Source organism: Parambassis ranga, chromosome 5 (genome assembly GCF_900634625.1).
Source record: "Parambassis ranga chromosome 5, fParRan2.1, whole genome shotgun sequence".
NCBI lineage: Eukaryota > Metazoa > Chordata > Actinopteri > Ambassidae > Parambassis > Parambassis ranga.
In genome coordinates this window covers 76,477-104,428 of record NC_041026.1, presented here as the reverse complement: position 1 = coordinate 104,428, position 27,952 = coordinate 76,477, and the positions used below count along the sequence as shown (strand labels likewise).

General features: G+C 46.9%; 3 protein-coding genes across 8 annotated transcripts; 1 reads left to right on the top strand and 2 right to left on the bottom strand.

The window, feature by feature from the left end:
- Positions 1–4,179: 4,179 nt before the first annotated feature.
- Positions 4,180–9,816, bottom strand: LOC114436583 (uncharacterized). Of its 2 annotated transcripts, XR_003670695.1 has the most exons (7): positions 9,520–9,816; positions 9,316–9,409; positions 8,122–8,703; positions 6,974–7,319; positions 5,999–6,325; positions 5,774–5,836; positions 5,510–5,646 (listed from the first exon to the last, which is right to left on the bottom strand). XR_003670695.1 is itself a non-coding variant. In XM_028406909.1 (5 exons), exons 2-5 carry the CDS (start codon positions 9,383–9,385, stop codon positions 5,459–5,461), a joined length of 648 nt encoding a protein of 215 aa, XP_028262710.1. In that variant the 5' UTR covers positions 9,386–9,409; positions 9,520–9,776; the 3' UTR covers positions 4,180–5,458. The 2 variants fall into 2 exon arrangements, 1 of the variants encoding a protein (XP_028262710.1); XM_028406909.1 differs by lacking the exons at positions 6,974–7,319; positions 8,122–8,703 and having other exon boundaries at positions 4,180–5,646; positions 9,520–9,776.
- Positions 9,817–10,224: 408 nt separating this feature from the next.
- LOC114436568 (high affinity immunoglobulin gamma Fc receptor IB-like) lies at positions 10,225–27,515 on the top strand. Of its 3 annotated transcripts, XM_028406884.1 has the most exons (10): positions 10,225–10,330; positions 10,418–10,578; positions 11,983–12,030; positions 12,260–12,517; positions 12,597–12,842; positions 12,921–13,076; positions 13,169–13,246; positions 14,236–14,334; positions 14,894–14,980; positions 15,660–15,786. In XM_028406884.1, exons 2-10 carry the CDS (start codon positions 10,422–10,424, stop codon positions 15,701–15,703), a joined length of 1,173 nt encoding a protein of 390 aa, XP_028262685.1. In that variant the 5' UTR covers positions 10,225–10,330; positions 10,418–10,421; the 3' UTR covers positions 15,704–15,786. The 3 variants fall into 3 exon arrangements, with proteins under 3 accessions (XP_028262685.1, XP_028262687.1, XP_028262686.1); XM_028406886.1 differs by lacking the exons at positions 12,921–13,076; positions 13,169–13,246; positions 14,236–14,334; positions 14,894–14,980; positions 15,660–15,786 and adding exons at positions 13,388–13,395; positions 27,140–27,283; positions 27,379–27,515 and having other exon boundaries at positions 12,597–12,843; XM_028406885.1 differs by lacking the exons at positions 12,921–13,076; positions 13,169–13,246; positions 14,236–14,334; positions 14,894–14,980; positions 15,660–15,786 and adding exons at positions 27,080–27,283; positions 27,379–27,515.
- On the bottom strand, positions 16,597–19,956 carry LOC114436579 (Fc receptor-like B). 3 transcript variants are annotated; one of them, XM_028406904.1, is made up of 6 exons: positions 18,375–19,956; positions 18,207–18,290; positions 17,830–18,090; positions 17,505–17,750; positions 17,259–17,426; positions 16,597–17,163 (listed from the first exon to the last, which is right to left on the bottom strand). In XM_028406904.1, the coding sequence occupies exons 1-6, from the start codon at positions 18,403–18,405 to the stop codon at positions 17,051–17,053; spliced, it is 903 nt and encodes a 300-aa protein (XP_028262705.1). In that variant the 5' UTR covers positions 18,406–19,956; the 3' UTR covers positions 16,597–17,050. The 3 variants fall into 3 exon arrangements, with proteins under 3 accessions (XP_028262705.1, XP_028262707.1, XP_028262706.1); XM_028406906.1 differs by having other exon boundaries at positions 17,505–17,767; positions 17,883–18,090; XM_028406905.1 differs by having other exon boundaries at positions 17,830–18,087.
- Positions 27,516–27,952: the final 437 nt, after the last annotated feature.

Below are 27,952 nucleotides of genomic sequence, written 5' to 3'. Positions count from 1 at the left end.
GTGACTAGATATAAACACGTCCTCACACAGTGGACAGAGCAGACTGTGAGCCCTGAAGGTCGTGTCTGATGAGGACGTTTGCTCCATATTTGAAATTCAAAGCCTGTGTGTTTCCAGTCTGGACCAGGAAGTGTCAGGTTTCTAAGTAAAGTACAGAAACAGGTTTTAGAGTTTTTAACCCTTTACACACCACACAACATGACCTGCTGTAGACCCACCACTGGCTGCAGCAGGGTTAAAAACACACACAGGCGGCTGCTCGGGTCTGAACCACACCTTACTAACAGGTTTTCATCCCCGGAGAATAGTAACAGGCTGGCACTGATCCAGCAGGGGGCGGGCTCTCTGGGTGTGTCGTCCTGGCAGACACTCAGCTCTCAGGTTCGTTTCTACAGAAATGAAACTCAAACACTGATCTGACTGTTCAACGTGTTCGTCATTATAATCACAAGATCAGAATGTTCCTGCTCTCAGCTCCATTCCAGGAAATGAACCTCCCCCACCCTCACAGCTAAATATGTCGACACAACAAACAGAGACTGATCTTACCAAAGTGACATGAACAGAAACAGAAAGAAGGCCGATGGTCCCTGGTCTCACCCCACACAGGGACAGAGGAGTCCTGAGGACAGAGAGGGACTCACAGGGTTTTTGTGTCACAGGGTTTTTGTGTGTCACAGGGTTTTTGTGTGTCACAGGGTTTTTGTGTGTCTAACTGTGAACCCCAGCCAGACTCTGCTGTATTGAAGCACAGCTGACATGGTTCTGCTGTGTTCTATAGTCTCAGGAACATGCAGCCTCCTGCTGCTCTTTGTCTGCATGTGTGTGACAGTCTGTTCACAGCCGCTCTGTGAAACCACTTCCTCATTCAGGGTGGAGCAGAAACTCCTCCATCTTGTTCTCTTGTTCAGCGTTTACTGAGCTGATGTTTACTCTGAATTATCACCCTAACAACTATGAACCTACAGTAAACAAAGACACAGATCCACAGAGCGACTGTGTTTCAGCGTGCTGCAGAGTCAACGTGTCATATTATAAACCGCTTCTGTTAATACAGAACAGGCTGTTCCCCTGCAGCACATGGGGAGTGGGACGAGACGTCACGGAACACGGTGTGTGTCACGGGGGTTTTTATGTGACACACAGACACAGACTCTCTCTCTCCCCGTGTGTCTGAGCTGTTCAACCCTTTCAGTGTAAATCAGCAGCTGTTGTGTTGAAGCTCTTCCTGTCTCACAGAGAGCTGCAGCTTCAGCCACAGCCTGTCCTCCATGTTAGACTGACAGGGCTCCATGTGCACTGGCAGCACATTAAGAGTTAATACATGTGACCTGAGCTCTGTGAACAGAGGGTCAAAGCCTCTGTCCTGAAGCAGGTGGACAATAAGAATCATTTCTGCAGCAGCACCAGGAGCTGAGAGTGAAGTCACCTTTAAACGTTTATTACAGATGAAGACAGAGCAGATGGAGATCCATATTACAGAGCCCCCAGACCTCACTTATAATCAATGAAGCTACACATGCTGACCTGCATAGAGGCACAGTGCAGAGCTGCTGACAGTAGAAACAAAACTCTTTAATTACAAACATGATAAACCCTGAAAATCACTGGGTATATCAGCTGCTGAGGCACAAAGATGGAACATAATAATCATAATGATGGTTCATACCCTGAAGTCATGAGGAGCATCAATTAGGCAGTGATCATCACTTCTATTGATCAGTAATGATGAAGTCAGAGAACAGGTGTCAGCCTGAACCTCCATGATAATGTAACATTGATCTGATCAGTTACATTAACTGTGTATGTATCTGCTACTAGCTGTGTGTGTGTATATATTTCAGTTATTGTCCTTTGATGTGCTGCTGATCAATGTCCCCACAGGGATTAACACAGTTTTCTTAATCTACAGTAATCTGACCGAGATCATCACATAAGAACTGTTAGCTTCATCAGTTAGCCTGGAAGCAGGTGGACAACATCGGAAGACAGTCCGACCAGTTGAGGATCTCAATGGAAGGAATATCTGTCAAGCTGGAAGAGATGTCGAAGGTTCTCCATGCACCTGCAAGGGACAAATGAGCACTGAGGCCGGACTGACCTATTGATCACTGATCTGGGCAAATTAATTACAGATCGAAAATTGTTGTTATGATTTTGGTTGATTTTCTGTCTGTCCCTCTCCCCTCCCTCCCTCTCCCGGCCCTGAACTATAGCCCAGCAGCTGTGCTCCTATCTGTCTCCTGTGCAACTCCTATCGCCCGTCAAGGACAACTGGTGGACTGCCTGTAAACATCTTGGCGGTCTCAGTCATACTATCGCACACACTTCTCATGGAACTGACGCACATACATTCCCCTCCCTTCCTTCTCGTCTGCCTCGTCTGTTGTTTTCTCCCCCCATCCTCTATGTCTAAGAAAAAATCCCATCACGTTACCACGTGTACTGTAATCAAAGGTCAATGTCATTATGTGATTGTATTGTTTGTATGTACCGCAATCTGCAAATTTATTTTCGAGAGCCAAAAGGGTGCCTTTAACGGTCGCTCTGGTGCTTTTAGTGCACTGTTGCACTAGACCAGACCTGGGCAAAGTACGGCCCGCGGGCCACATCCGGCCCGCTTGCGTCTTCAATGCGGCCCGCGGACCGTACACAATAGAAGAAAAAAAAAAGAAGAAAAAAGAAAATAAAGAAGGCAGCAACAGTCAGCTGTCAGCCGGCATCACCGGTAACGTCTTTCCAACCCTCCTTGTCTCTTCAAAGCTGCAGTGCTGCTTCATCCCATCTACTCTCTGGAGAGACACGGTCGCGCTGTGTACACTTTAAAAATGCATCTGCTCTTAAAAAGCACAAATCTTGTCCAACTTTCAGAGCTTTGGGATTTGTTCGTTTTTAAAATTAGTTTTAACTCTAATGGTTTTCTTCTGTAAAAATATCTTCACATCATCTGCTGCTCTGTGCGGAGTGTGTTTCAACATACAACCAGCAACACTCAGAGTGGACCTGGACACACACAGAGGACAGAGGAGAGAGCAGTAAACACACAGACCAGTTCACATCATCAACTCCCTCCGCCACACACTGATTCTGAGCCTTTTTTCCGCCAATGCGACTTTATAATATATCTATCTTTCCATTCATTCAACTCCGCGCAACTCTCTCTCTCCTCCCGTCCGCGTTCACACACACGTACACACATGAGCGCGGATATGTTCACAGAGAAGACGACCAACGTTCTTGATAATGGAACATCGCACCCTAACTCAGCACAGACAGAGCTGGTAACGCAGCAAACATTAGGAGATTTAAGGTGAAACGCGGTTACCGTTGAGATAAACTACGTCATATGACAACAGTCACAAATGAATAATAACATCAAAAGCTGTTTTATTAATCAGTTAGTTGCCTTTAGTAGTTCCATATATCTGATTATAGTATTTATGCTGTTAATGTATTTATGTGGTTATATCACATTATTTATTTGAACCTTTATTTTACCAGAAAATGTCATTTTACAAAACAAGAACAGGCTGATATATGAGGTCAGTGTTGACTTCATATAGTGAAATAAAAACCTTCAGCTTCAGATGTTTTTGTAATCCATTCCTTAGATTAGAACTAAACTAGGCTCAAATTAAGGTAAGAACTTTAATTTCAATTTGGTGAGTCATCCAGGAAACAGGAGAAAGGACAGGTCTGTCTGAGCAAACTCATTCTACTGGTCTGTACTGTATGGAGCTGAGATGGGGGAAGGTCCAGGCAGGGTTCAAGTAAGCATGTATTTATTCATCTTATCACCCAGAACTAACTGAGGGAATTAAGATTTGACTAACAACTTGATTCAAAATTCTTGTAGCTTTAAAACTATCACAGATAAGCATACAGGTGTATATTTGACCTTTATAAACCCCAATGACCAACTCGCCGACCGATGTGACACCGAGATGCCACCACACACTGCTTACAGTGATGAAACAAGAGCATATTTATAAAGATACTGTGCCAGTGATCTCCAATTCAATTCATATTATTATTTATGAAAGAAATGTGGCCCTTTGCTTTTCTAATGGAAGTCTATGTGGCCCTCGCAAAAAAATAATTGCCCACCCCTGCACTAGACACTAAGGCAAATTCCTAGTAATGTGTTTTTCACTTACATGGCAATAAACTCGATTCTGATTCTGATTCTTAGCTAACAGTTTAGTATGACATCATCATGTGAGCATCAGAGCTCATTAATGTAGCTACAGTTCAATAAACATTTAGATCCATCAGAGTAACAGGAGTGAAACATTCCTCCAACTGATTCATGCAGAACTCATCACTGAATATTACCAACATTAATAACAGGCTATAGTCTTATTCAGAACATTATCCAAATATAAAGATAAAGTGCATTTCATAAGCTTGAAGAAGCTTTGAGCTGAGTCACAGAGTGAAGACGAGCAGCTCTTTATCACTTGGTGACAGGGTGGAGGTCCTGACACAGAGCTGCTCAGAGATCCTGCTGCACCTGAACCATCAAGAGAGACACCAGGTCTGCATGTGACACATGTTATGATGCAGCCTCTGTCTGAGCAGCTCTGTGCACACAGCAGACCAACACAGACCAACACAGACCAACACAGACTCACACAGACCAACACAGACCCACACAGACCCACACAGACCAACACAGACCCACACAGACCAACACAGACCCACACAGACCAACACAGACCCACACAGACCCACACAGACCAACACAGACCCACACAGACCAACACAGACCCACACAGACCAACACAGACTCACACAGTGGACACACTTTAAACTCAGCTAGAGGCACTGTGAGGGTTAAAATGATTTTTCTTTCATATAAAGATTCTGTCAGTGATGATTAATTATAGATAAAGCCCGATTGATTGATTGATTGATTGATTGATTGACACTTTAAAAGAAGAGCACATCACTGATCAATGAACTGCTCTTAGTCTGGCTCATCAGCTGGGACCAGTCTGCCATGGGAGACCCTACCAGCAGCTCAGAGCTGCAGACAGTTCAGCTCCCAGCATCCTCTGAGCTCTCAGACCCTCCACCACGGTAAGGTGGCAGTTCAAGGAGGGGTCACATGACAGGTGAAGGCTACAGCAGTGTTTAACCTGTGTGCTGTGAGAGCTCACCGTGCTGCCGAAGTTATCCAATGTCACTTAATTGGTCCATTAATTATTATTTGTTTACAGTAAATAATTTGTCTTGGTTCGTGTGTGCCAGTAACGTATAGTGACAGTCATTGAGTTGGTCCGGCAGCCCTGACTGCACTGAGTTGAGGTAGCGTCCACTGTGAGCGACACAGAGAGCAGCTGTTCCATGGGGTTTGTTTGTACAATATCTGCCGTGGGTCAAAAAGGTTAAAGTAACACTGATCTACAGACGCTCTGGTTGGTCTGCTGCTGGAAATGTCACCAAGTGCTTCAACTCAGACCAGCTGATCATTAACTGCTTCATCAGGAGGAGGAGGGCTGCTCCTCATCTGGCGTCTTCTATAGATCATAAAACCAACAACAGCAACAACAATCACAAGAAGAGTGACTCCAACAACCAGTCCAACATGTCCTCCTCTGCTGCCTTCCTTGTCTCCTCCTTCCTCGTCTCCTCCACTGTGACCTGCAGAGCAGAAAGAGCTGTGATCAGTCTGAAGAACATCACACTGCTGTCAGACACAGACACACACACAGACACACACACACACAGACACACACACACACAGACACACACACACACAGACACACACCTGCACAGTCAGCAGCTCTTCTGCTGCGGTTTCCCTGTGCACACTCCCTGTGGTTTGGCAGGACTGAATGAGAACAGAGCAGAGGTTAAAGGGTTAAACTGACTCATTGAGCTTCCAACATAACATCATCACAACAGACCTACAGCTGTGTGTATAAGCTTTAATCTCCATATTGATCTACATAAAGTTAAAGAATGTTTTAAAGTATTTTAATCAGTAACACACCTGTCAGAGTGACTGTGCTGATGAGCGGAGCTCCATAAGAATCATCCATCCCGTTCCATTTGACTCGGCACTCATATGTCCTGCTGTCCTCAGTCGTCACATTCTTCAGAGTCAGAGATGCGTCTCCATCCTCCTTCCATCCCTCCTTCAGACCCACCCGACCCTTAAAAGATGGAAGCAGCTTTTTCTTATGATCAGAGGCTCCATTTCGATACAGGACAAATCTGTTAGGATCTTCTTTTAAGCGCCATGTTGCAGTGTTGATGCTCCTCTCAGCGTGACATGGCAGAATGACGTCTGCTCCAAGACGTGCAGCAACTGTGACATCTAGAAGTAAAAACACAACAGTTGTTGTTTTCTGAGGCACCAAGGTAACATGTGTGCTGATGTGCTGTGGTGGTGGGGGGAACCTCCTCCTGGCGACTTCTTAGACAAATGTCTGACATAATTCATGTCTTGAATTGATAGAGATGTGTAACTTGTAAACGTCCAGTGGTTGAGCTGTAATCAGCAGCGTTTCACTCCTTCCCTGTATATTCAGAGAGCAGCAGGAAGGAGCCATGAAGTGCCGTCTGCAGGAGGAGAAGGCTTCACTTGATATTTATACCTAGCTGATCGTAAAGGTGAGCATTTTGTCATTTATGACCACAGCCAGCAATTTGAGCCCCTGATGTTAGTAATCATATCATTCAGAAGGCTGCAGAGTGGGGAAACATGGTCCAATGTGGTGGATCACTTCACACTGAGCCCCTTCACATGACTGTACACAACTAAACTAAGATAAAAGACAGTGGACTTATTTTAGGCATAAGAATAAACCAAACAAAATAAGCAGAATATGCTAATGTGCAGGTCTATGTACAGAGGGTAAAGTGTTAGCAGTGTTTGAGGTGCATTATTGTCAGAGGTAGGATGTTGAGTGAGATCCTCACTGATGTGGGTGCCGAGGAGTTTGAAGGTTTTCACCCTCTCTACCTGGGCCTGGTTGATGAAGAGTGGGGCGTGCTGGTCTCTCCTCTTCCTTGGGTCAACAATCATCTCCTTAGTCTTCTCAGCCTTTAAGGAGAGATTATCTTCCTGCACCAGGACACCAGCTGAGCCACCTCTTGCCTGTAGGCTGCCTCATCTCCTCCAGTGATCAGCCCGATGACTGTTGTGTCGTCAGCGAACTTGATGATGGACGTGTTACTCTGGGAGGGGACGCAGTCGTAGGTGAAGAGGGTGTACAGCAGTGGACTGAGCACGCAGCCTTGGGGGGTTCCTATGCTCACAGTCTTTGTGGCTGATATTCTGGCACCAACTCTGACAGTCTGGGGTCTGTCTGTGAGGAAGACAGAGGGGGGATGTCAGTCCAAGAGTGAGGAGCTTTTCAGCCAGTGTGCTGGGAATGACAGTGTTAAATGCTGAGCTGTAATCTATGAACAGCATTCTAACATAGGTGTCTTTGTGTTCGAGGTGTGACAGAGCTGTGTGGATGGCTGCATTAACGGCATCGTCAGTGGAACGGTTCTGGCGGTATGCAAACTGCAGGGGGTCTAAGGTGTCTGGGATGGTGTCTTTGTTGTGGGACATGACTATCCTCTCAAAACACTTCATTACAATGGAAGTGAGGGCAATGGGGCGATAGTCATTCAAACAGGTTATTTTGTTTTTCTTGGGGAGGGGCACTATGGTGGTGGTCTTGAAGCATGTGGGCACAGATGACTGAGAGAGGGACAAATTGAAAATGTCTGTGAAAACCTCAGCCAGCTCTGAAGAGCAGGCCCTCAAAGCACGGCCGGGGATGTTGTCAGGGCCGGCTGCTTTCCGGGGTTTGTCCTCCTCAGAGCCCCGCGCACCTCAGTTGAAGTCACAGTGAGTGATCTGTTCTCTGTTCTACCATCAAACAGCGTCACTACATGCAGGCCTCACAGGCCACCGAGCAGGAGGGACATCTTTCTGGTTTGCTAAACTTAGTCACCCTTTAATGATTTAATGACGCCTAAAACACTTCCATAGGTGTAAATGAAGAGCTTCATGCTTCCATTTTGAACCTTTTTAATTTTTATATGGAGACGTTGCTTCTCAAAACAGCACAGTCATGTTTTGTTGGTAATAAGAACAAAGGATTCTTTGACGCTCACCATTTTGAAGATGTTCGTTGCGAGAGAGCGGAAGCTGCTGCTTGTATTTATATGCTGTGCAGGGGGCGGGGCCACTGCAGTTTGAATTTTCTGTTAATTAATTCCCTCAAGGCTGTGCGTCTCTCTGTTTGTCCTCTTCAGAGCCCCGCGCTCCTCCGTTGAAGTCACAGTGAGTGAAGAGCTCTGTGCTGCCTCTGCTGGTAGAATCCCTCTGTGCTGTTTGTTGAGGTGTCGAAGCGAGCGTAGAACTCATTCAGCTCATCTGGTCGTGTTCTGTGTCTGTGACCGTACTGCTCCTCTGCTGGAAGTCTGTGATGTGACGTAGGCCCTGCCACATGCTCCGGGAGTCCGAGTTGTTGTAGTATCCCTCCAGCTTCAGTCCGTTCTGCCTCTTGGCCTCCCTTTTGTTGTTTTTTTCCACCCGGGCCACAGTGTGCTTCTCCAGGGACTACAGTACATTCACAGCCTCGGTTGTTGCAGAATACTTTCTGATTCACACACGTAAGCAAGGTGATGTGAACAAAACTGGCCGGTGTGCAGGTTTCATGAATCCTTTGTGCGGAGTAAGAACATTTCCACGCACTTATTTGTGACAGAAGAGGCAAATGGTAAGGTACATATATCATCAGGCCTAATTCATAATCTAACTAAAACTAGCATGCATGCATTAAGCTAACTAACTAAATTAAACACATAAAATATATGTATTGCATTGTATACATAGGCAATGGCTATTGAAATGAACTCCGCCCCTGGTCATCTGTCCACAGGGTAACTGTAGTCCTTCATTAAATACAGAGTCACATGCTGTCCAATCACTTCATCATCAAATATCTACTCTATCTATTCTATTGTCACTGGGAGTGTCTGACCACAGTGCAGTTGTTACCTGCAGCAGCTCTTTTCCTGTGTATTAAGCATTGTGTCATCATTTATTATTAGTATGCTTGTTAGTGAGTGTCCAGCTGCAGGGACTGTTCTGCTGCTGCAGGGCGGGGGTTTAGAGCTCAGTGAGATCGGCTGGCTGTTCCGCCTCCTCCCTCTGCTCCTCTGATCACCACACTGCATTTAAGGACTCTTCCTGCCCTGCCCTGTTCTAGTCTTTTCGTCCTATTGACTATTTCTTAGGCTGACTTTTCTCCAGAAACATGTTTTCTGTCTCATCAAATCACTGAAATAAAACCTCAGACTCACCCTCAGCCTGAGAACAGCCCAGCAGACCGAGAAGCAGCACAAAGAGTGACGCAGAAGGTGAAGCGGACATTTTGTGTTCCTCTTCTTCTTCTTTCTTTTATGTTGTTTATATGAAACAGAAAATACACAGAATGAAGCTGGAACATGTTTAAAGTGATGTACAGAGCTCACAGGTGAAGAATAAATGATTAAATGGTTCCTCACCTGGAGAGCAGGAGCTGCTGGTTCTGTGTTTGACGAACTGTTCAGTCTGAGGAAGTTTGTCTGAGGAAGGTTCAGTCCTCGTCTGCGCAGTTCAAACAGGGTGGAGTTTATGATTCGTGGGCGTTTGCGCTGAAAACCTGCTCGACTGAAGTCTGCCCGGTGACAGGTGACGGGCCAAACTTACGGGGTTCTTGTGGCGCCTCAGTTTAACAACAGTGACAGTGTTTGTGTTGGATCTGTCTAGAGTAAAATGTCATTTGTCCCTGAGAAGCTGCTGGAAGAGAACAATGTTCTAACAGTGCTAAGAAAAAGACGGTAATGCGCATGCGCCGGCTGCAGCGTTTCTTATAAATCACGTGACATCCTTCGTTTTCCTTCCTGAATCATCATTGTTGCTTTAAATAGGTTGTGTGGATGTGACGCTCTCTACATCTGATCAGCTGTTTGTCCAACATCACACACCTGCCTACTGCAGGGCTGACTGACGGCAGCTTTACAGCCCACTTCCACTGTCATTCATCTGTGCAATTGCTGCCATAACTCTGTATATTCTATTGCATTTATTACTATTATTATTAATATTAATATTATGTAATTTTGTTGCACACACAATTTTTGAATTGCAAGTTTCAAGTCCAGAGCAGACGTCTCCGTCCTCAGCTTCATGTTCCTGAGCAGACGTCTCCCCCTGCTGGTCATCCGCAGCTCCTGCAGGAACATCCTCACACTGATGGAGCTCTCTCTGCTCTGAGGGGGAACACACACCTGTTGCTGCTCCACACACACCTGCAGCTGTGTGTCAGTTACCATGGTAACCCTTTGACTTCCTCATTCATTCAGTGCAGTCAGAGTGAGCCGATTAAAAGAGTCAAAGTCTTTCTGTCCATCAACATGACAGACACATGTGCTCCTCACTCCATGAAGAGGGACGGTACGACTTCTACAGACCACCCAGAGGAAGAGGGCGGGCCTCACTGTGTGCCACCATCAGACAACCAGCTGATGATGACACATCACAGAGAGGGACGATGGAGGAAGCAGCTGTGCTGCGTCTGCTCTGTAAGTACACAACCTGTGTGTGTCTGTGTGTGTCTGTGTGTGCTGCTCTGAGGGTCAGTGTGGAACCAGGCCAGCTGAGCTCAGACTGAACCCTGTGAACAGATGAAGTCAGATCATTGCTGTGGAGAGGATGTTGAGGGGGTGTTAGAGATGATTTACATCAAAGACAGGAGATGCATGTAAAATACAACAAGAGGATGGACTGTTAGTAGCCTTTCTGTATGCAGCCACTTTTATTTTTAATGTATATTAGCCCCCTTGGTCGGATCATAAGTGCTTTCAATAATGTGCTTTTTCACTTTTATGCTGATGATATCCACCTGCATTGTTCTTGTTCAGAGTTAGATTTATCTACAAGAACTGAAAAACTGTCTCTTGTATAAAAACTGGCTAGCAGCAAACTGCCTACAACTAAACGACGGCAAAACAGAGACTCTTGTGCTGGCCCCAGATGAGAAAATTCCAGCCATCAGTCCCCACCTTGGTTCTCTGGTCGGTTCAGTCAAGTCTGAGGAATCTAGGAGTTATGTTGGACAAATCTTTGGCCCTTGATGGCCACACAAAACAACTGGTAAGACCTGCCTCTTTCAACTTATATCTCAAAACTAGGGCCGATGCTGTCAAGTGCTGATCTGGAGATGATTATCCATGCTTTCATTTCATCTCATTTAAATTACTGCAATTCACTTTTTACTTGTTTTAACAGTTCTGGACTCAAACACCTGCAGCTGGCTCAGAATGCTGCTGCAAGGCTTTAACAGGATCCAACAGACGGCCACACATTACCCCGATTTTATTTTTCTGACACTGGCTCCACATTAAATTCAGGATTGATTTTAAAATGTTAACCCTAACATTAAGCTTTAAATGGGCCCCTCAGTACATCACAGACATGCTGGTGTGTTACTCTGGACGTGCTCTTCGATCCTCCATAAGGTTCCAAAAACCCAGGGAGGCCGATCCCTTCAGGCAGTGGCCCCCAGACTCTGGAACGCCCTGCTCCTCTCTATGCATGTGGCTGACTCTGTCTGTTCTTTTAAACAGCAGCTGAAAACACTTTTATTTAGACGAGCTTGTAGTTGACTGGGTTTTATTGTGTTGTTTTTTTTTCATTTTAATATGTTATTTTGGTTTTAACTGCACTTCTAAATTAAAATTCAACTCAATTCTATCTGTGGAAGGTGCTAAATAAAGGAAGGTATAAATAAAGTTTACTTACATGGCAGGTTTACAAAGAGGCAAGGAATGAATGAATGAGTCTGCAGGAACACCTGGACAAAAAAAGGCAGCGCTTTAGTCCCTCTGTTCATCTACTTTGGTCAACACTTCTTCATTCTTCATCAGCTCTCAATCTTTTGTGATTTTTTTGTATTTACATCAAACTAACTTGTCATCTCTCTTCAGTCCTGACCTCACTGCTGTGCTGCACAACAAACCAACCAACAAACCAAGGTCAGTGAACGTCTCACAATTTATATGAGTTCAGTCTTTTTTACTAGACTGAAAAAGGTTCTTTAATTCAGACCCTGAAAAGGTTGAAGAAGCAGATTTAAGTTTCACATTTTGGAGGTTTTGCTTCTGAGTTTTAAAGAAACCAATGTTTGATATGTCAGAAAAACAGTCACTGAATGTGTCTCATCTTTTCAGTTGTTGTTATTTCAACACTGTGATGGATCCACAGGTCTGAAGGTGAGTCCCAGCAGCTCTCAGCTGTTTGAAGGAGTCTCTGTGTCTCTGAGCTGTGAGGAGGACGACAGCTCTGCTGGATGGACTCTGAGGAGAAACACCACTGAAGAATCCAGGACTCCATGTGAAGACTGGGGAGAACCAGCTGGTTCTTCCTGTGAGATGGACTACGTGGACCCCGGGGACAGTGGAGTGTACTGGTGTGAGTCCAGACAGGGACAGACCAGCAGCAGCATCAACCTGACTGTCTCTGGTAAGATGAGCCTGTGGACTCAGTGCTGATGAAGCTGTGTGTGTCTGCATGAAATGCTGTAGTGTGTCTCTGTGTGGAGGTGGAGCAGTGATCCTGCAGAGTCCTGTCCTCCCTGTGATGGAGGGAGACCCCGTCACTCTGACCTGTACAACAAGGCCCCCTGCCTCCACCCTCCCAGCTGCTTTCTATAAAGATGGCTCCCTCCTCAGCACTCAGCCTGCAGGTCACATGACCATCCTCCATGTTTCCAGCTCTGATGAAGGCCTCTACAGCTGCAACATCAGCGGTCATGGAGAGTCTCCACCCAGCTGGATCTCTGTCACAGGTGAGGAGCTCCACCTGTCTGTGTCTCTGCAGCAGGTCTCAACGTTCACAGAGTCACTCTGATGTTTGATCATTTCAGGGAGACCCCCGACCACAACAACAACAACAACAACAACAACAACAACAACACCTTTCGCCCCTCTCCTCCTGTGGCTGTCTCTTGCTGGTGGTCTTCTTCTTCTCCTGGTCCTGGTCCTGGTCCTGGTGAGACGTGGTGTTTGTAGTAAACCTGCAGGTGAGACACAAACGTCTGGACGTCTCTCTGTGTCCTGTCTCAAATGTCCGTCATGTTCTCAGTGAGTTCTTCTTCTCTTTGCTTCATCTCAGCTCAAGAAGCAGGAAGTGATGACATCACGTACAGCGACCTGCAGATATTACAGCAGCAGCCAATCAGACGGAGCCGAGGTAACAGCATCAGCCCTGCAGCTCAGAGTTTACATGAACAAACATGGACGCACAGCTGCCATGACGACAGTCAGTGTGCTGCTCTCTGTGTTGTGTTGCTGCGGTTAGCGTGCTAACAGCTAACAGCTCTGTTCTGATGGAAAGACCTCAGTTCACCTGCTGCTGCATGGACACCAGACAGCAACATGTCTGAAGCTGCAGCAGCAACCAGGAAGTCAGCATGCACAGACAGCCAATCAGATCTCTGCACTGTCTTTTGGGTTGTTACAGACATTTGTTGGTTTTCAATGTACAGTTTGTGTCTTTTTTTTTGTTCAAGGTCAGCCATATGGGAAGCTGGTTTACAGTAAATAAAATTAACATTAAAATGAAAGCATCACAAAAATAGAAACACTCAGGTAAAAGAAAACGCCTGAGTCAAACTGATCAATTTTCTGCCAGGTTGCATCTGAGATTCTTTCCTTTAAATCTTCTTCCCACTTAGTTTTAAGTTGCACTAGAGGTTCTGAATCATGTGAGCTGAGGAGTTTGTAAACTTTACCTATAACCTGCTTTGTGGTGGACTTAAATTTAAGTATACTGTCTAGCAAGGATTCAGGGGGGCGGGAGGGTAAGCAAGGGCAGTGAGAAGCCACAAAACTTCGTAACTGTAAATATCTAAAAAAGTGGGACCTAGGGATACTGAATCTATTCACAAGTTGCTCAAAGGAAGCATAGTTATTATTCAAATACAAATCCATTAGTTTGTAAATTCCTCCTTTAGCCCAGACATGAAATGAAAACAGACGTGTTTTCTAACTGACCGTTCATACTGATGAGAATTGTTTGATGTTTTCAGACTGTGTGGAACCACAGCTTCCTGCTGCTGCTTCCACTGAATGATAGTCTGTGTGTGTTCATGGTGACAAAGTGCAGCTCTGTGGCCATCTCTTCCTGTTTCAGAGGAACACTGACCTGACTCATTAGTATTTATGCTCTTTTATCATCAGAGTGTGATCCAGCTGCAGTGTACTCAGCAGTGAGGACAGGAGACGTCACTTATGGACAAGTCGTCATCAAACAGCAGAGAGACAAGTCAAAGACCAGAGGTAAGCTGCTCCTCTCTCTAACCAGGAAGTCAACATGCACAGACAGCCAATCAGGTCTCTGCCTTTTGAGTTGTCATGATTTCATCATGATTCTGCTACTTGTTTTTTAATTTTACAGTTAGATTTCTGATTCTAATCCTCTTTAATCCCACAGTTTATTATAATCTCATTGTGTTGTAATCTCATTGTGTTATAATCTCATTGCGTTATAATCTCATTTTGTGTTCATTAGTTCAGTCTCTACTGTTGTTGTTGAACTAACCCACAAACAGACGTTGTACCTCTGCATGTCGTGGAGGCATGTGTGTGGTTTCTGCAGCTCGAACTGACCGTTCACACCTGATCATTTTGTATCTTTAAACCGGGCGAGAAACCACAGCTCAACTTCCTGCTGATGTTTCCATTCAGTTGTCGTCTCTGTGTGTTCATGGTGACAAAGGGTGGAAAAAACCATGTGTTGACAGAGGTGAAGCTCTGTGGGCATCTCTTCCTGTTACAGAGAAAAACGGACATGTTAACACTGACCTCATTAGTATTTATACTCTGTGTGTGTGTGCAGAGTGTGATCCAGCTGCAGTGTACTCAGCAGTGAGGACAGGAGACGTCTCTTATGGACGAGTCGTCATCAATCAGCAGAGGAGCAGAGGTACAGCTGACACTGATCTGTGAACTGTCCCTTTAAGACGCTCAGACTCTGACCTCCATGTGCTGTTAGCTAGTCAGCTAGCTCACTGTTAGCTTTCCATCAACTCTGAACAGTTAATGATTGATAAACAACAACAAGTCTATGTAGTGTGGCTACATCAGAGCTAACTGTTTACACTTGGCTTGCCCAAAACAATTAAATAAATAAATAAATAATCCCTCTCCAAGCCAACTTGAGTATGCACTACATGCATACGGCCACAGGGGGCGCTACATGACCACTGGTAACTGATGGTCTGTGACTGACCCTTCCTCAGCTTTAGATCACAGTGTGAACACAGACACTGATCAGACCTGAGGACTGTTGCCATGGAAACATGAAGACAGTTTAAAATAGAGAGCTGAGAACAAAGAGCAGCAGCTCGTCTCAGAACAGAGATAAAGATGTGTCAGAATAAAAGCAGCAGCTTCATGTGACAGCTTCACAGTCTGCTTTAAAAATAAATGAACCGTGTGAATAAAAGAGGAACTGAGAGGAGAGTCCACACAGAGTCCTCTGAAGAACCAGTGGAAGGTCACATGGGTTCAAGATATTAGAACAGTGACCTCTAGTGGTTATTTTGTCAGTCAAAATAAATGCTACTTTTTCTCACCCCCCCCTCCCCCCTCTGTGTGTTCAGGGCGTCCACCTGAGCCAGACGTCCTCTACTCTGCAGTGAAGTGATCCATCAGTCCAGACTCTGAGTCCAGCTGCAGCACTGTGTGTGTGTGTGTGTGTGTGTGTGTGTGTGTGTGTGTGTGTGTGTGTGTGTGTGTGTGTGTGTGTGTGTGTGTGTGTGTGTGTTATAATCTGATGATCGGTGGCTCTCAGTGGGATCAATAAACTCTGACTCCTCCTCTGTGGTTCTGTGTCTGCTTCTTGTCTGGTTGTGGCTCACCGACACACACCTGTCTTCAGTGCAGATACACAAACACACACAAACCACAACCGCACACTACAAACAGAACAAACACTCAGAGACTTCAGTCTGAGCTCAAACACACACTCAGCAGGAAGCCATGATGGAGTCACTGTGAGCAGCAGTCACATGACCAACACTCAAGAGAGTCTCTGTCTGAATCCCTGAGTGATGCTGCACACACTCTGACTGCAGACAGGATGGAGCTGACCAATGAGAGCACACTGAAACTCAGTCTGAGCTCAAAACAAAGTGAAACACTGAAACACACAAACATCTTTCTCCCCTCATCAGACAGGAGGTGACCTCCTGTCTCCATGGCAACGGCAGCATCAGCATGAACACAACATGTTCCAGTTTATTCAGCACACAGCGTGCCCTGTGACATCATCACCACTGACAGCGCCATCACCACCATCATCATCTTCATCATCATCATCATCATCACCTTCATCAACATCATCTTCATCATCATCATCATCACCATCATCATCATCACCACCATCACCACCATCACCATCATCACCATCATCATCATCATCACCATCATCATCTTCATCATCATCTTCATCATCTTCATCCTCAGAGCAGCTGTATCCTGTGAACTTTGCATCTTTTCCACATTTCTGATCCAAATAATAAAAACGTGACATGTCAGCACTGTGAGGAGCTTTTATTGTGTGAGCACAGATACAATGAATGCAGACAGTCATCACCATTCACTCACACACACATGACAGCATGACCTCATGGTGACCACTGACCTGTTGCTATGACAACACTGCTGGTGGTAATGGCCGCTGCCATAAACAGGTTGGTTTGTTGACACATATATTAATGTGTCCTATTTACAGAGCGAGCCCTACACTGCTCAGAGACAGGCTGGATACACATGTGACATGTTGAAGGATGAAGAGCGCCCCCTGCAGGAGCAGCACAGTAATGACCTGACAACACAACAAGGACATGAAACAACTAAAGATAAAAATATATAAGAAATATTCAAAGTGTCCTGATGTCAGACCTCTGTACGGTGGCCCTGTTAGGACATCTCACAGTGGATATATCCACTACACACAGACACACAGCAGGGGGCGCTAAAGCTCTCTGACTCAGAACTGATGCTCCGTGGTGACAGCTGAGATGACGTCATCATACTCATCATCCAATCCCTGCTCAGTGAGGGTGGGCGGGGCTGTCTCCATGGAGACGGGCAGGTCTTTTCCTGCAGTCAGAGCAGGTCAGAAAGAACATGAATCAAGAGATTGATTAGTTTATTGATTGATTGATTGACAGGTCAGTGATTGATCAGAGTGTTACCTCTGTGTCCATACAGAGACACCATGAGGACAGTGGAGACGAGGTACGGACAGAACACCACCAGGTGGAGGACCACTCTGAACACCAGCTGGAGGGAGACAGGGGGCGGAGCTGAGGGAGTGGTTGTTGTTGTTGTTGTTGTTGTTGTAGTTGTGGTTGAAGGTCTCCCTGAAATGATCAAACATCAGAGTGACTCTGTGAACGTTGAGACCTGCTGCAGAGACACAGACAGGTGGAGCTCCTCACCTGTGACAGAGATCCAGCTGGGTGGAGACTCTCCATGACCGCTGATGTCACAGCTGTAGAGGCCTTCATCAGAGCTGGAAACATGGAGGATGGTCATGTGACCTGCAGGCTGAGTGCTGAGGAGGGAGCCATCTTTATAGAAAGCAGCTGGGAGGGTGGAGGCAGGGGTCCTTGTTGTACAGGTCAGAGTGACGGGGTCTCCCTCCATCACAGGGAGGACAGGACTCTGCAGGATCACTGCTCCACCTCCACACAGAGACACACTACAGCATTTCATGCAGACACACACAGCTTCATCAGCACTGAGTCCACAGGCTCATCTTACCAGAGACAGTCAGGTTGATGCTGCTGCTGGTCTGTCCCTGTCTGGACTCACACCAGTACACTCCACTGTCCCAGGGGAGGACGTAGCCCATCTCACAGGAAGAACCAGCTGGTTGTCCCCAGTCTTCACACTGAGACACCTGTCCTCTGGTGGTCTTTCTCCTCAGAGTCCATCCAGCAGAGCTGTCGTCCTCCTCACAGCTCAGAGACACAGAGTCTCCTTTAAACAGCTGAGAGCTGCTGGGACTCACCTTCAGACCTGCTGATCCATTAGAATTCAAACACCAACAACACATTCACTAAGTCTCTATTCAGCCTTCATATATCAAGGCTCCCTAACAAGGACTGAACAGACTGAGCTGTGAGACGTTCACTGACCGTATCTTGAGGTGTGGTCTGAGGTGTAGTCTGAGGTGTAGTCTGCTGCTTGGTTGGAGCTGCAGCACAGCAGGGAGCTCAGCACTGCAGAGACATGACAGTCAGGTTAGTTTGAGGCTTCACATCAAACAGCACAGAGGAGGCCTGTAAAATGTGCAGTGTACTCACAGAGCAGCCACAGCGGCCATGTTTCCTCCATCCTGCTGTGTGATGAGTTTGATATGTTCTCCGTCACATCAGGTGGAGCCTCCTCCTTCCTGACTGTCAGTCTGAGGGCTTCCTGTCTGATGACCACAGTCACTACAGCTTCTGTGTGCAGTGAAGCAGGAAGAGGAAGAGGAAGAAGAAGCAGAGCAGCATGAACAGCAGGATCTGTCTGCAGTCCCTGAAGCAGCCTCTGGGAGAACCATGGATTATTATCTTCAGACACTCTGTCCGTCCTGCTGTGTGTGGCAGGAAGTGGCTGTAGGTGGCACACTTCCTGTGTCTCTGCTTTAAACACTGTCACATGGTCAGACAGAGGAGGAACTGTCAGAGTGTTTGAGCGCCCCCTACAGGCCACAGACTAGACTAGAATAGAATGCCTTTTATTGTCACTGTACACAGTGCAATGAGATTCAAGCCTGATCTAGTTTCAGTGCATAAAGCAATGTATAGAAAGAGACGTATGAAAGACATTAAGAAAAAGATTTACAATATAAACAGGAGTCAGTTCACAGTCCTGAGAATATTAATATGGTCTGTACACAGTATGCAGCATGTCAGCAGGCTCTCAGTGGATGAGGGAGGTCAGCAGCAGGGCAGGTTTAGGTCGAGCTTCCTGAGGACTCTGCTGAGCCTTCTGGATGATTGAGGGGATGTTCTCTGACCAGGAGATGTCCGCTGAGATGAGGACGCCAAGAAACCTGATGTTGTGGACCCTCTCCACACACTCTGCGTTGATGTAAAGGGGGGCTGGATCGGTGCTGTGAGAAAGTCCTTTATCCAGGCACATGTGGGGGGAGGGAGGCCGAGTGTTCGGTTTAGAGCACAGTCTGTCTGGGATTATTGTGTTAAAGGCAGAACTGTAATCCACAAAGAGCATCCTGGTGATGGGAGACTTCTTTGGCACCGGGACTACTGTGGAGGATTTCAGGCAGGGTGGGATGACTGCCTGGGCCAGTGAGAGGTGGAAGGTCCTGGTAAAGCTGGGGGCGAGCTGGTGGGTACTCCTCTGGGCCGGGAGCCTTCTTGGGGTCACTGTACACGTCTGACCTCGTGCTCCTGTACAGTGAGTGGAGTGGTGCAGGAGCCAGATGGACGTGGGGTCTGGGGCATGGCTGGAGCAGATGAGTGCTGCTGGGATGATCCAAAGCGGGCACTGAGTCTTTGTAAAAGGAAACCTGCGGCCTTCTGTCTGACCCTGCTGTCAGGGAGTCCAGCTCCACCCCCACAGCACCACCGGCCCGGTTAATTGTCCAAAACTGACCTCCTCCTTCATTGTCGTCTCCGTCCTCTGTGTCTGACCTCTCCCAAAGCCAGGCGGGGTCAGGGCAGCTCCTCTGGCCGTGTATCTCCTGCCTGAGGCCCGAAGCCTCCTCCTCGTACCCGGCTACGACCCTGTCCAGCACGGATAAGATCTCCCGGGACGCAGTGGCGAGTCTCTGGGACTTCTTTGGACGCTGTTCTCAAACCCTCCGCGGTGTTTCCATCCATCACTGTAACAGCCGCCATGCTGCCGCTGTTTACCAGCATGACGCACTTCCGGGTCCGTTTGGTACGGTCATGAATGTTGTCCGGGTGGAAACTGAGACGTCAACAACTTTTTCTTAAACTTCCAGGGCGGGGTCTGTCCAGACGGTCTGTGAAGGTCTGCTGTGACCCTCAGACTCAGAGCTCTGATGGTTCTTTGATTTAACGGGTCAGAGCTTCAGGGGTTAAATGTCTCGGTGCTGGTTGCTGCTGTTTGTGGCCCTGCTGGACTGTTGTGAGGCTGCAGGTGAGTCACTTTAATGAACTCTTCATGTCTTTGATGTGTACACAGACAGACTCCTGTTTAACACTTTAGGCTCTGTCCACACAGATTCAAATGGAGCGGCCTCACTTTAAGTGTAATAAGTTGTAGCCATGATCACATGACCCTGCTTTGCTGTCACAGGGTGTTAGCGGCCATGTGGTCCTCTTGTTCAGGTTAATGTGTGTGTTTGATTTTGATGACTTCCTGTGGACAGTCTGGGTGTCTTTGGTCCTGTCTCAGGGATCCATCACGTCCTGTTTGGACCTCTGTGAGTTCAGACCATCACAGCCCACTTTAAACACACCAGGGTCAGAGCGGAGGCATCTGCTGAGGACAAGAAACCTTTATTGGTCCCCCAATGGGGAAATTGTGTTTTTGATAAGATAAGATAAGATAAAACAGCAGATACAGAATTTGAATTGTTTTTGAAGTGATGATAGTTAGAAAGGAGTAATGTAGTAATGTATAAAGTCCTCTCCACCTGGTCTGTGGACCTTGGTGTCCTTGTCCATCAGGGTGTAAATAAACACACGTGTTGCACTGTCCATGTAGAGCAGGGGCGTCCAAACCTCTTCAGGGAGGGCCAGAGTTTCTCAGGAGGCCTTTACATTTACAGCATGAAGGTAAAACAATCAGAAACCATGACATGACGCAGACTAGGTGGGGGTCATGGAGTGCTGAGCTCAAGCTGGTCTCCTTGAGTGAAGTGCTGCGTCTCATACACTGTGTACAGCTGGCAGTTTAACAACAGACAGTGTTAACGAGCAAACAGCAGCATTCATACATGCAACTCAGAGGGCTCTACAGAGGACCATAAAATACACATGAAGACATTCAAGTAGCAACAACAGGGACATTACATCATAACAGATGAAATGTGAGAGAGCAGTTCAGACAGCAGTCTACGTTTAATACATAAGAATTCACAGGAAAGCTGCAGTAAAAGTGGGCCTGGCTGTTATTCAGGAAGGCTGCTCCACAGCTGAGGGGCAGAGTAACTGAATCCTGCTTCCCTCTGTCTGGTCCTGACCCTGGGTCCACACAGCAGGCCTGTCCCTGATGATCTCAGGGGTCTGGATGCTTCATAGGGATCCAATAAGACCATTCAGTGCTTTGTAGACCAAGGTCTGAGATCATGTGATCAGTGTCCACTCTGACTGTCTGCTGTGGATGTGAGGCAGTTTAACTCTTTAACCTCTCTGCTCTCATTCAGATGAACAGGTCACAGCTGAACCTGGACAGACTGTCACTCTGTCCTGTGGAGTTAATAACAGCAACAACATCATAGCTGTAGAGTGGAGCAGAGCTGACCTGGAGACAGAAGGATACGTCCTGCTGTACAGAGATGATCAGCCTGACCCAACACAGCAGCATCCATCTTTTAATGGTCGGGTGGAGCTGAAGGAGGGATGGAAGGAGGATGGAGACGTGTCTCTGATCCTGAAGAATGTGATGACTTATGACAGCGGGACATATGAGTGTGAAGTCAGACAGGAAGGAACAACCCGCAGGAAGAGAGGCGTTCTTTTAAAGGATGAACCCATCAAGACTGTCAGTCTGTCTGTAGTTCAAGGTGTGTGTCTGTGTCTGTGTGTGTGTGTGTGTGTGTGTGTGTGTGTGTGTGTGTGTGTGTGTGTGTGTGTGTGTGTGTGTGTGTGTGTGTGTGTGTGTGTGTGTCTGTGTGTGTGTGCAGCAGATGATGTCTGACAGCAGTGTGATGTTCTTCAGACTGATCACAGCTCTTTCTGCTCTGCAGGTCACAGAGAAGGACATGTTGGCCTGATTGTTGGACTGATTGTTGGAGTCCTCATTCTTGTCGCTCTGGTTGCTGTTGTTGGTCTGTTGATCTTTAAAAGACGCTGGATGAGGAGCAGCCCTCCTCCTCCTCCTGATGAAGCAGCTGATCTAAGTGAAGTACAGCATATACTCAAAGTTACATGTCAGAATGCTTTAACTTCAGCTGCTGTTTGATGCTCTGAGTTCCTGCTCTGACCACAGTTTGTTTGGTCAGAACAGGCCTGGTGAGCAGCAGATGATGTCTGACAGCAGTGTGATGTTCTTCAGACTGATCACAGCTCTTTCTGCTCTGCAGGTCACAGAGGAGGAGACAAGGGAGGAGGAGAGGAGGGAGGAGGAGATGACGAAAGAGGAAACCAGGGAGGAGGAGACGAGGGAGGAGGAGATGACGAAAGAGGAAACCAGGGAGGAGGAGACGAGGGAGGAGGAGATGACGAAAGAGGAAACCAGGGAGGAGGAGATGAGGGAGGAAGAGACAAGGGAGGAGGAGACAAGGAAGGAGGAGACGAGGAAAGAGAAAACCAGGGAGGAGGAGATGAGGGAGGAGTAGACAAGGAAGGAGGAGATGAGGAAAGAGGAAACCAGGGAGGAGGAGATGAGGGAGGAAGAGACAAGGGAGGAGTAGACAAGGAAGGAGGAGATGAGGAAAGAGGAAACCAGGGAGGAGGAGACAAGGAAGGAGGAGATGAGGAAAGAGGAAACCAGGGAGGAGGAGACGAGGGAGGAGGAGATGAGGAAAGAGGAGACAAGGGATGAGGACACAAGGGAGGAGGAGACAAGGAGGAAGGAGACAAGGAAGGAGGAGATGAGGAAATCAGCAGTCAGGGACCCGTTGGACTGGTTGGAGGCATCATTGGTGTGTTTGTTGCTGCTGCTGTTTGGTGAACTATAAAAAGCCCAGAAGAAGAGCAGCGCTCCTTTTCCTCCGCCTGATGAATCGGTTGGACTGCAGCTTCTCTGAACTGAAGAACTTGTTGATATTTCAGCAGCAGACCAACCAGAGCGTCCTGTAGCTCCACCCACTGTCTCTGAGACAGAGTGCACCACACACAGGAATCCTATTGGCTGCTGCTGAGCTGTCTGCAGGTCTCAAGCAGTGGGTGTGTGTGGTGAGGAGAGCAGGGGGACTGAAGTAATAAAATAAATAAAAATGATTACAACCCTGACACCATGTTCGCTGTAAATTACATTAAAACATCCAGCAACATCCAGTGATCCTGCCACAGCAGCCAATGACCGCCACATCCTTCAGGTCAGTTAGCATAGCAGCAATTGAGCACTTTGATGTGTAGTGCCAGCCATAGCTAGAAGCTAAATAGCCTACATCAGCTAGCTATGCTAGGCTGCTACGATAATTCCTCCCCTCACACACCTCACACCAACAATGGTCTCCATTCCTGAGCTTTCATTGCCATCTAGTGGAAAGGACATGCAACAGCATGAATAATACAAAAGCATGGGCCTATCGTTTGCTAAGTGAGCACACGTAAAATACAAGAAGCAAGCAAACCAGCAGTACATGAGTCTCTACATGTGTTGTGAGTCTGTGCATGTGTTGTGTCTGTACATGTCTTGTGAGTCTGTGCATGTGTTGTGTGTCTCTGTGCATGTGTTGTGTGTCTCTGTACATGTGTGTCTGTACATGTGTTGTGTGTCTCTGTGCATGTGTTGTGTCTGTACATGTATTGTGTCTGTACATGTCTTGTGAGTCTGTGCATGTGTTGTGAGTCTGTGCATGTGTTGTGTGTCTCTGTGCATGTGTGTCTGTACATGTGTTGTGTGTCTCTGTGCATGTGTTGTGTCTGTACATGTGTTGTGTCTGTACATGTCTTGTGAGTCTGTGCATGTGTTGTGAGTCTGTGCATGTGTTGTGTCTGTACATGTCTTGTGAGTCTGTGCATGTGTTGTGTGTCTCTGTGCATGTGTGTCTGTACATGTGTTGTGTGTCTCTGTGCATGTGTTGTGTGTCTCTGTACATGTGTTGTGTGTCTCTGTGCATGTGTTGTGTGTCTCTGTGCATGTGTTGTGTGTCTCTCTGCATGTGTTGTGTGTCTCTGTACATGTGTTGTGTGTCTCTGTGCATGTGTTGTGTGTCTCTGTGCATGTGTTGTGTGTCTCTGTACATGTGTTGTGTGTCTCTGTGCATGTGTTGTGTGTCTCTGTACATGTGTTATGTGTCTCTGTGCATGTGTTGTGTGTCTCTGTACATGTGTTGTGTGTCTCTGTGCATGTGTTGTGTGTCTCTGTACATGTGTTATGTGTTTCTGTGCATGTGTTGTGTGTCTCTGTACATGTGTTGTGTGTCTCTGTGCATGTGTTGTGTGTCTCTGTACATGTGTTGTGTGTCTCTGTACATCTGTTGTGTGTCTCTGTGCATGTGTTGTGTGTCTCTGTACATGTGTTATGTGTCTCTGTACATGTCTTGTGAGTCTGTGCATGTGTTGTGAGTCTGTGCATGTGTTGTGTGTCTCTGTACATGTGTGTCTGTACATGTGTTGTGTGTCTCTGTGCATGTGTTGTGTCTGTACATGTGTTGTGTCTGTACATGTCTTGTGAGTCTGTGCATGTGTTGTGAGTCTGTGCATGTGTTGTGTGTCTGTGCATGTGTTGTGTGTCTCTGTGCATGTGTGTCTGTACATGTGTTGTGTGTCTCTGTGCATGTGTTGTGTCTGTACATGTGTTGTGTCTGTACATGTCTTGTGAGTCTGTGCATGTGTTGTGAGTCTGTGCATGTGTTGTGTCTGTACATGTGTTGTGTCTGTACATGTCTTGTGAGTCTGTGCATGTGTTGTGAGTCTGTGCATGTGTTGTGTCTGTACATGTCTTGTGAGTCTGTGCATGTGTTGTGTGTCTCTGTGCATGTGTTGTGTCTGTACATGTGTTGTGTCTGTACATGTCTTGTGAGTCTGTGCATGTGTTGTGAGTCTGTGCATGTGTTGTGTCTGTACATGTCTTGTGAGTCTGTGCATGTGTTGTGTGTCTCTGTGCATGTGTGTCTGTACATGTGTTGTGTGTCTCTGTGCATGTGTTGTGTGTCTCTGTGCGTGTTGTGTGTCTCTGTACATGTGTTGTGTGTCTCTGTACATGTGTTGTGTGTCTCTGTGCATGTGTTGTGTGTCTCTGTGCATGTGTTGTGTGTCTCTCTGCATGTGTTGTGTGTCTGTGTTGTGTGTCTCTGTACATGTGTTGTGTGTCTCTGTGCATGTGTTGTGTGTCTCTGTGCATGTGTTGTGTGTCTCTGTACATGTGTTATGTGTCTCTGTGCATGTGTTATGTGTCTCTGTACATGTGTTATGTGTCTCTGCATGTGTTGTGTGTCTCTGTGCATGTGTTGTGTGTCTCTGTACATGTGTTGTGTGTCTCTCTGCATGTGTTGTGTGTCTCTGTACATGTGTTGTGTGTCTCTGTATATGTGTTGTGTGTCTCTGTACATGTGTTGTGTGTCTCTGTGCATGTGTTGTGTGTCTCTGTACATCTGTTGTGTGTCTCTGTGCATGTGTTGTGTGTCTCTGTGCATGTGTTGTGTGTCTCTGTACATGTGTTGTGTGTCTCTGTGCATGTGTTGTGTGTCTCTGTACATGTGTTATGTGTCTCTGTGCATGTGTTGTGTGTCTCTGTGCATGTGTTGTGTGTCTCTGTACATGTGTTGTGTGTCTGTGCATGTGTTGTGTGTCTCTGTACATGTGTTGTGTGTCTGTGCATGTGTTGTGTGTCTCTGTACATGTGTTGTGTGTCTCTGTGCTTCTTGTGTTGCTGCTGTTGTTCTGTGGTCGTAGGTGTCAGGTCGGTTGATGAGAGACACTCTAACACCATCATGTAAAAATAAAAATGAGGATGTGAGTGTTGTTGTCATGTCATTGTGTGCTTGTGTTTGTGTGTCTGTGGCTTCATCTTTCTCATCAAAGTGTTTCCTGGTAGCTGCAGCAGAGTGAAGACACACACTCAGAGGACACACACTGCAGAATGGAAGCTACATCTGTGCAGCTGCTGCTGGGTGAGTCTACACCTGCTGTGTGTGTGTCTGTGTGTGTGTGTGTGTGTGTGTGTGTGTGTGTGTGTGTCTGTGTGTGTGTGTGTGTGTATGCGTAGTCTTTACTTTTTATACTCTTTCAAATTGTGGATTCAGGGTTCAGACCTGGTATTAGGGTTAATAATATAATATGATCAGGTTCTGGTTACAGTAAGAGGCTGGAGAATGCACAATGAATGTCCTCACAAAGGTAGCTGCTGTGTGTGTGTGTGTGTCTGTGTGTGTGTGTGTGTACATGCTGACAGACGTGTCTCACTGTCTCATTTCTGTCCAGCTGTGTCCTCTCTGCTGTGCTGTTGGACAGACGGAGGTGAGTGCAGGTCTTCTGTTTCTGGTTCTGTCTGACTGCATCAACACTGTTGTTGTGTCCTCTCTGTCCTCACAGCTGGTCTGAAGGTGAGTCCCAGCAGCTCTCAGCTGTTTAAAGGAGACTCTGTGTCTCTGAGCTGTGAGGAGGACGACAGCTCTGCTGGATGGACTCTGAGGAGAAACACCACCAGAGGACAGGTGTCTCAGTGTGGACAAGGGTGGGGAAGACCAGCTGGTTCTTCCTGTGAGATGGACTACGTCCTCCCCTGGGACAGTGGAGTGTACTGGTGTGAGTCCAGACAGGGACAGACCAGCAGCAGCATCAACCTGACTGTCTCTGGTAAGATGAGCCTGTGGACTCAGTGCTGATGAAGCTGTGTGTGTCTGCATGAAATGCTGTAGTGTGTCTCTGTGTGGAGGTGGAGCAGTGATCCTGCAGAGTCCTGTCCTCCCTGTGATGGAGGGAGACCCCGTCACTCTGACCTGTACAACAAGGCCCCCTGCCTCCACCCTCCCAGCTGCTTTCTATAAAGATGGCTCCCTCCTCAGCACTGCCTGCAGGTCACATGACCATCCTCCATGTTTCCAGCTCTGATGAAGGTCTCTACAGCTGTGACATCAGCGGTCATGGAGAGTCTCCACCCAGCTGGATCTCTGTCACAGGTGAGGAGCTCCACCTGTCTGTGTCTCTGCAGCAGGTCTCAACGTTCACAGAGTCACTCTGATGTTTGATCATTTCAGAGAGACCTTCAACCACAACTACAACAACAACAACAACAACAACAACAACAACAACAACAACAACCACAGCTCCGCCCATCTCTGCAGTCCCTCCCTGTGACTGTCCCACCCTCCAGCTGGTGCTCAGAGTGGTCCTCCACCTGGTGGTGTTCTGTCCGTACCTCGTCTCCACTGTCCTCATGGTGTCTCTGTATGGACACAGAGGTAACACTCTGATCAATCACTGACCTGTCAATCAATTAATCAATAAACTAATCAATCTCTTGATCCATGTTCTTTCTGACCTGCTCTGACTGCAGGAAAAGACCTGCCCGTCTCCATAGAGACGGCCCCGCCCACCCTCACTGAGCAGGGATTGGATGATGAGCATGATGACGTCATCTCTGCTGTCACCACGGAGCATCAGTTCTGAGTCAGAGAGCTTTAGCGCCCTCTGCTGTCTTCAGTGTATCTGTGCTAACACAATAAAAGCTCCTCACAGTGCTGACATGTCAAGTTTTTATTATTTGGATCAGAAATGTGGAAAAGATGCAAAGTTTAGACTTATTTTAGACTTTGAACTCTGTCCTCAGCATGATGTTCCTGAGCAGACGTCTCCCCCTGCTGGTCATGAGCAGCTCCTGCAGGAACATCATCAATGCTGCAGCTCACACTGATGGAGCTCTCTCTCCTCTGAGGGTGAACACTCAGAGATCACACACTTTCCTCTGTTACACACAGAACCCCAACTGTACGACTTCTACAGAGAAGAAAGACATATATTAATGTGTCCTATTTACAGAGCGAGCCCTAAACTGCTCAGAGACAGGCTGGATACACATGTGACATGTTGAAGGATGAAGAGCGCCCCCTGCAGGAGCAGCACAGTAATGA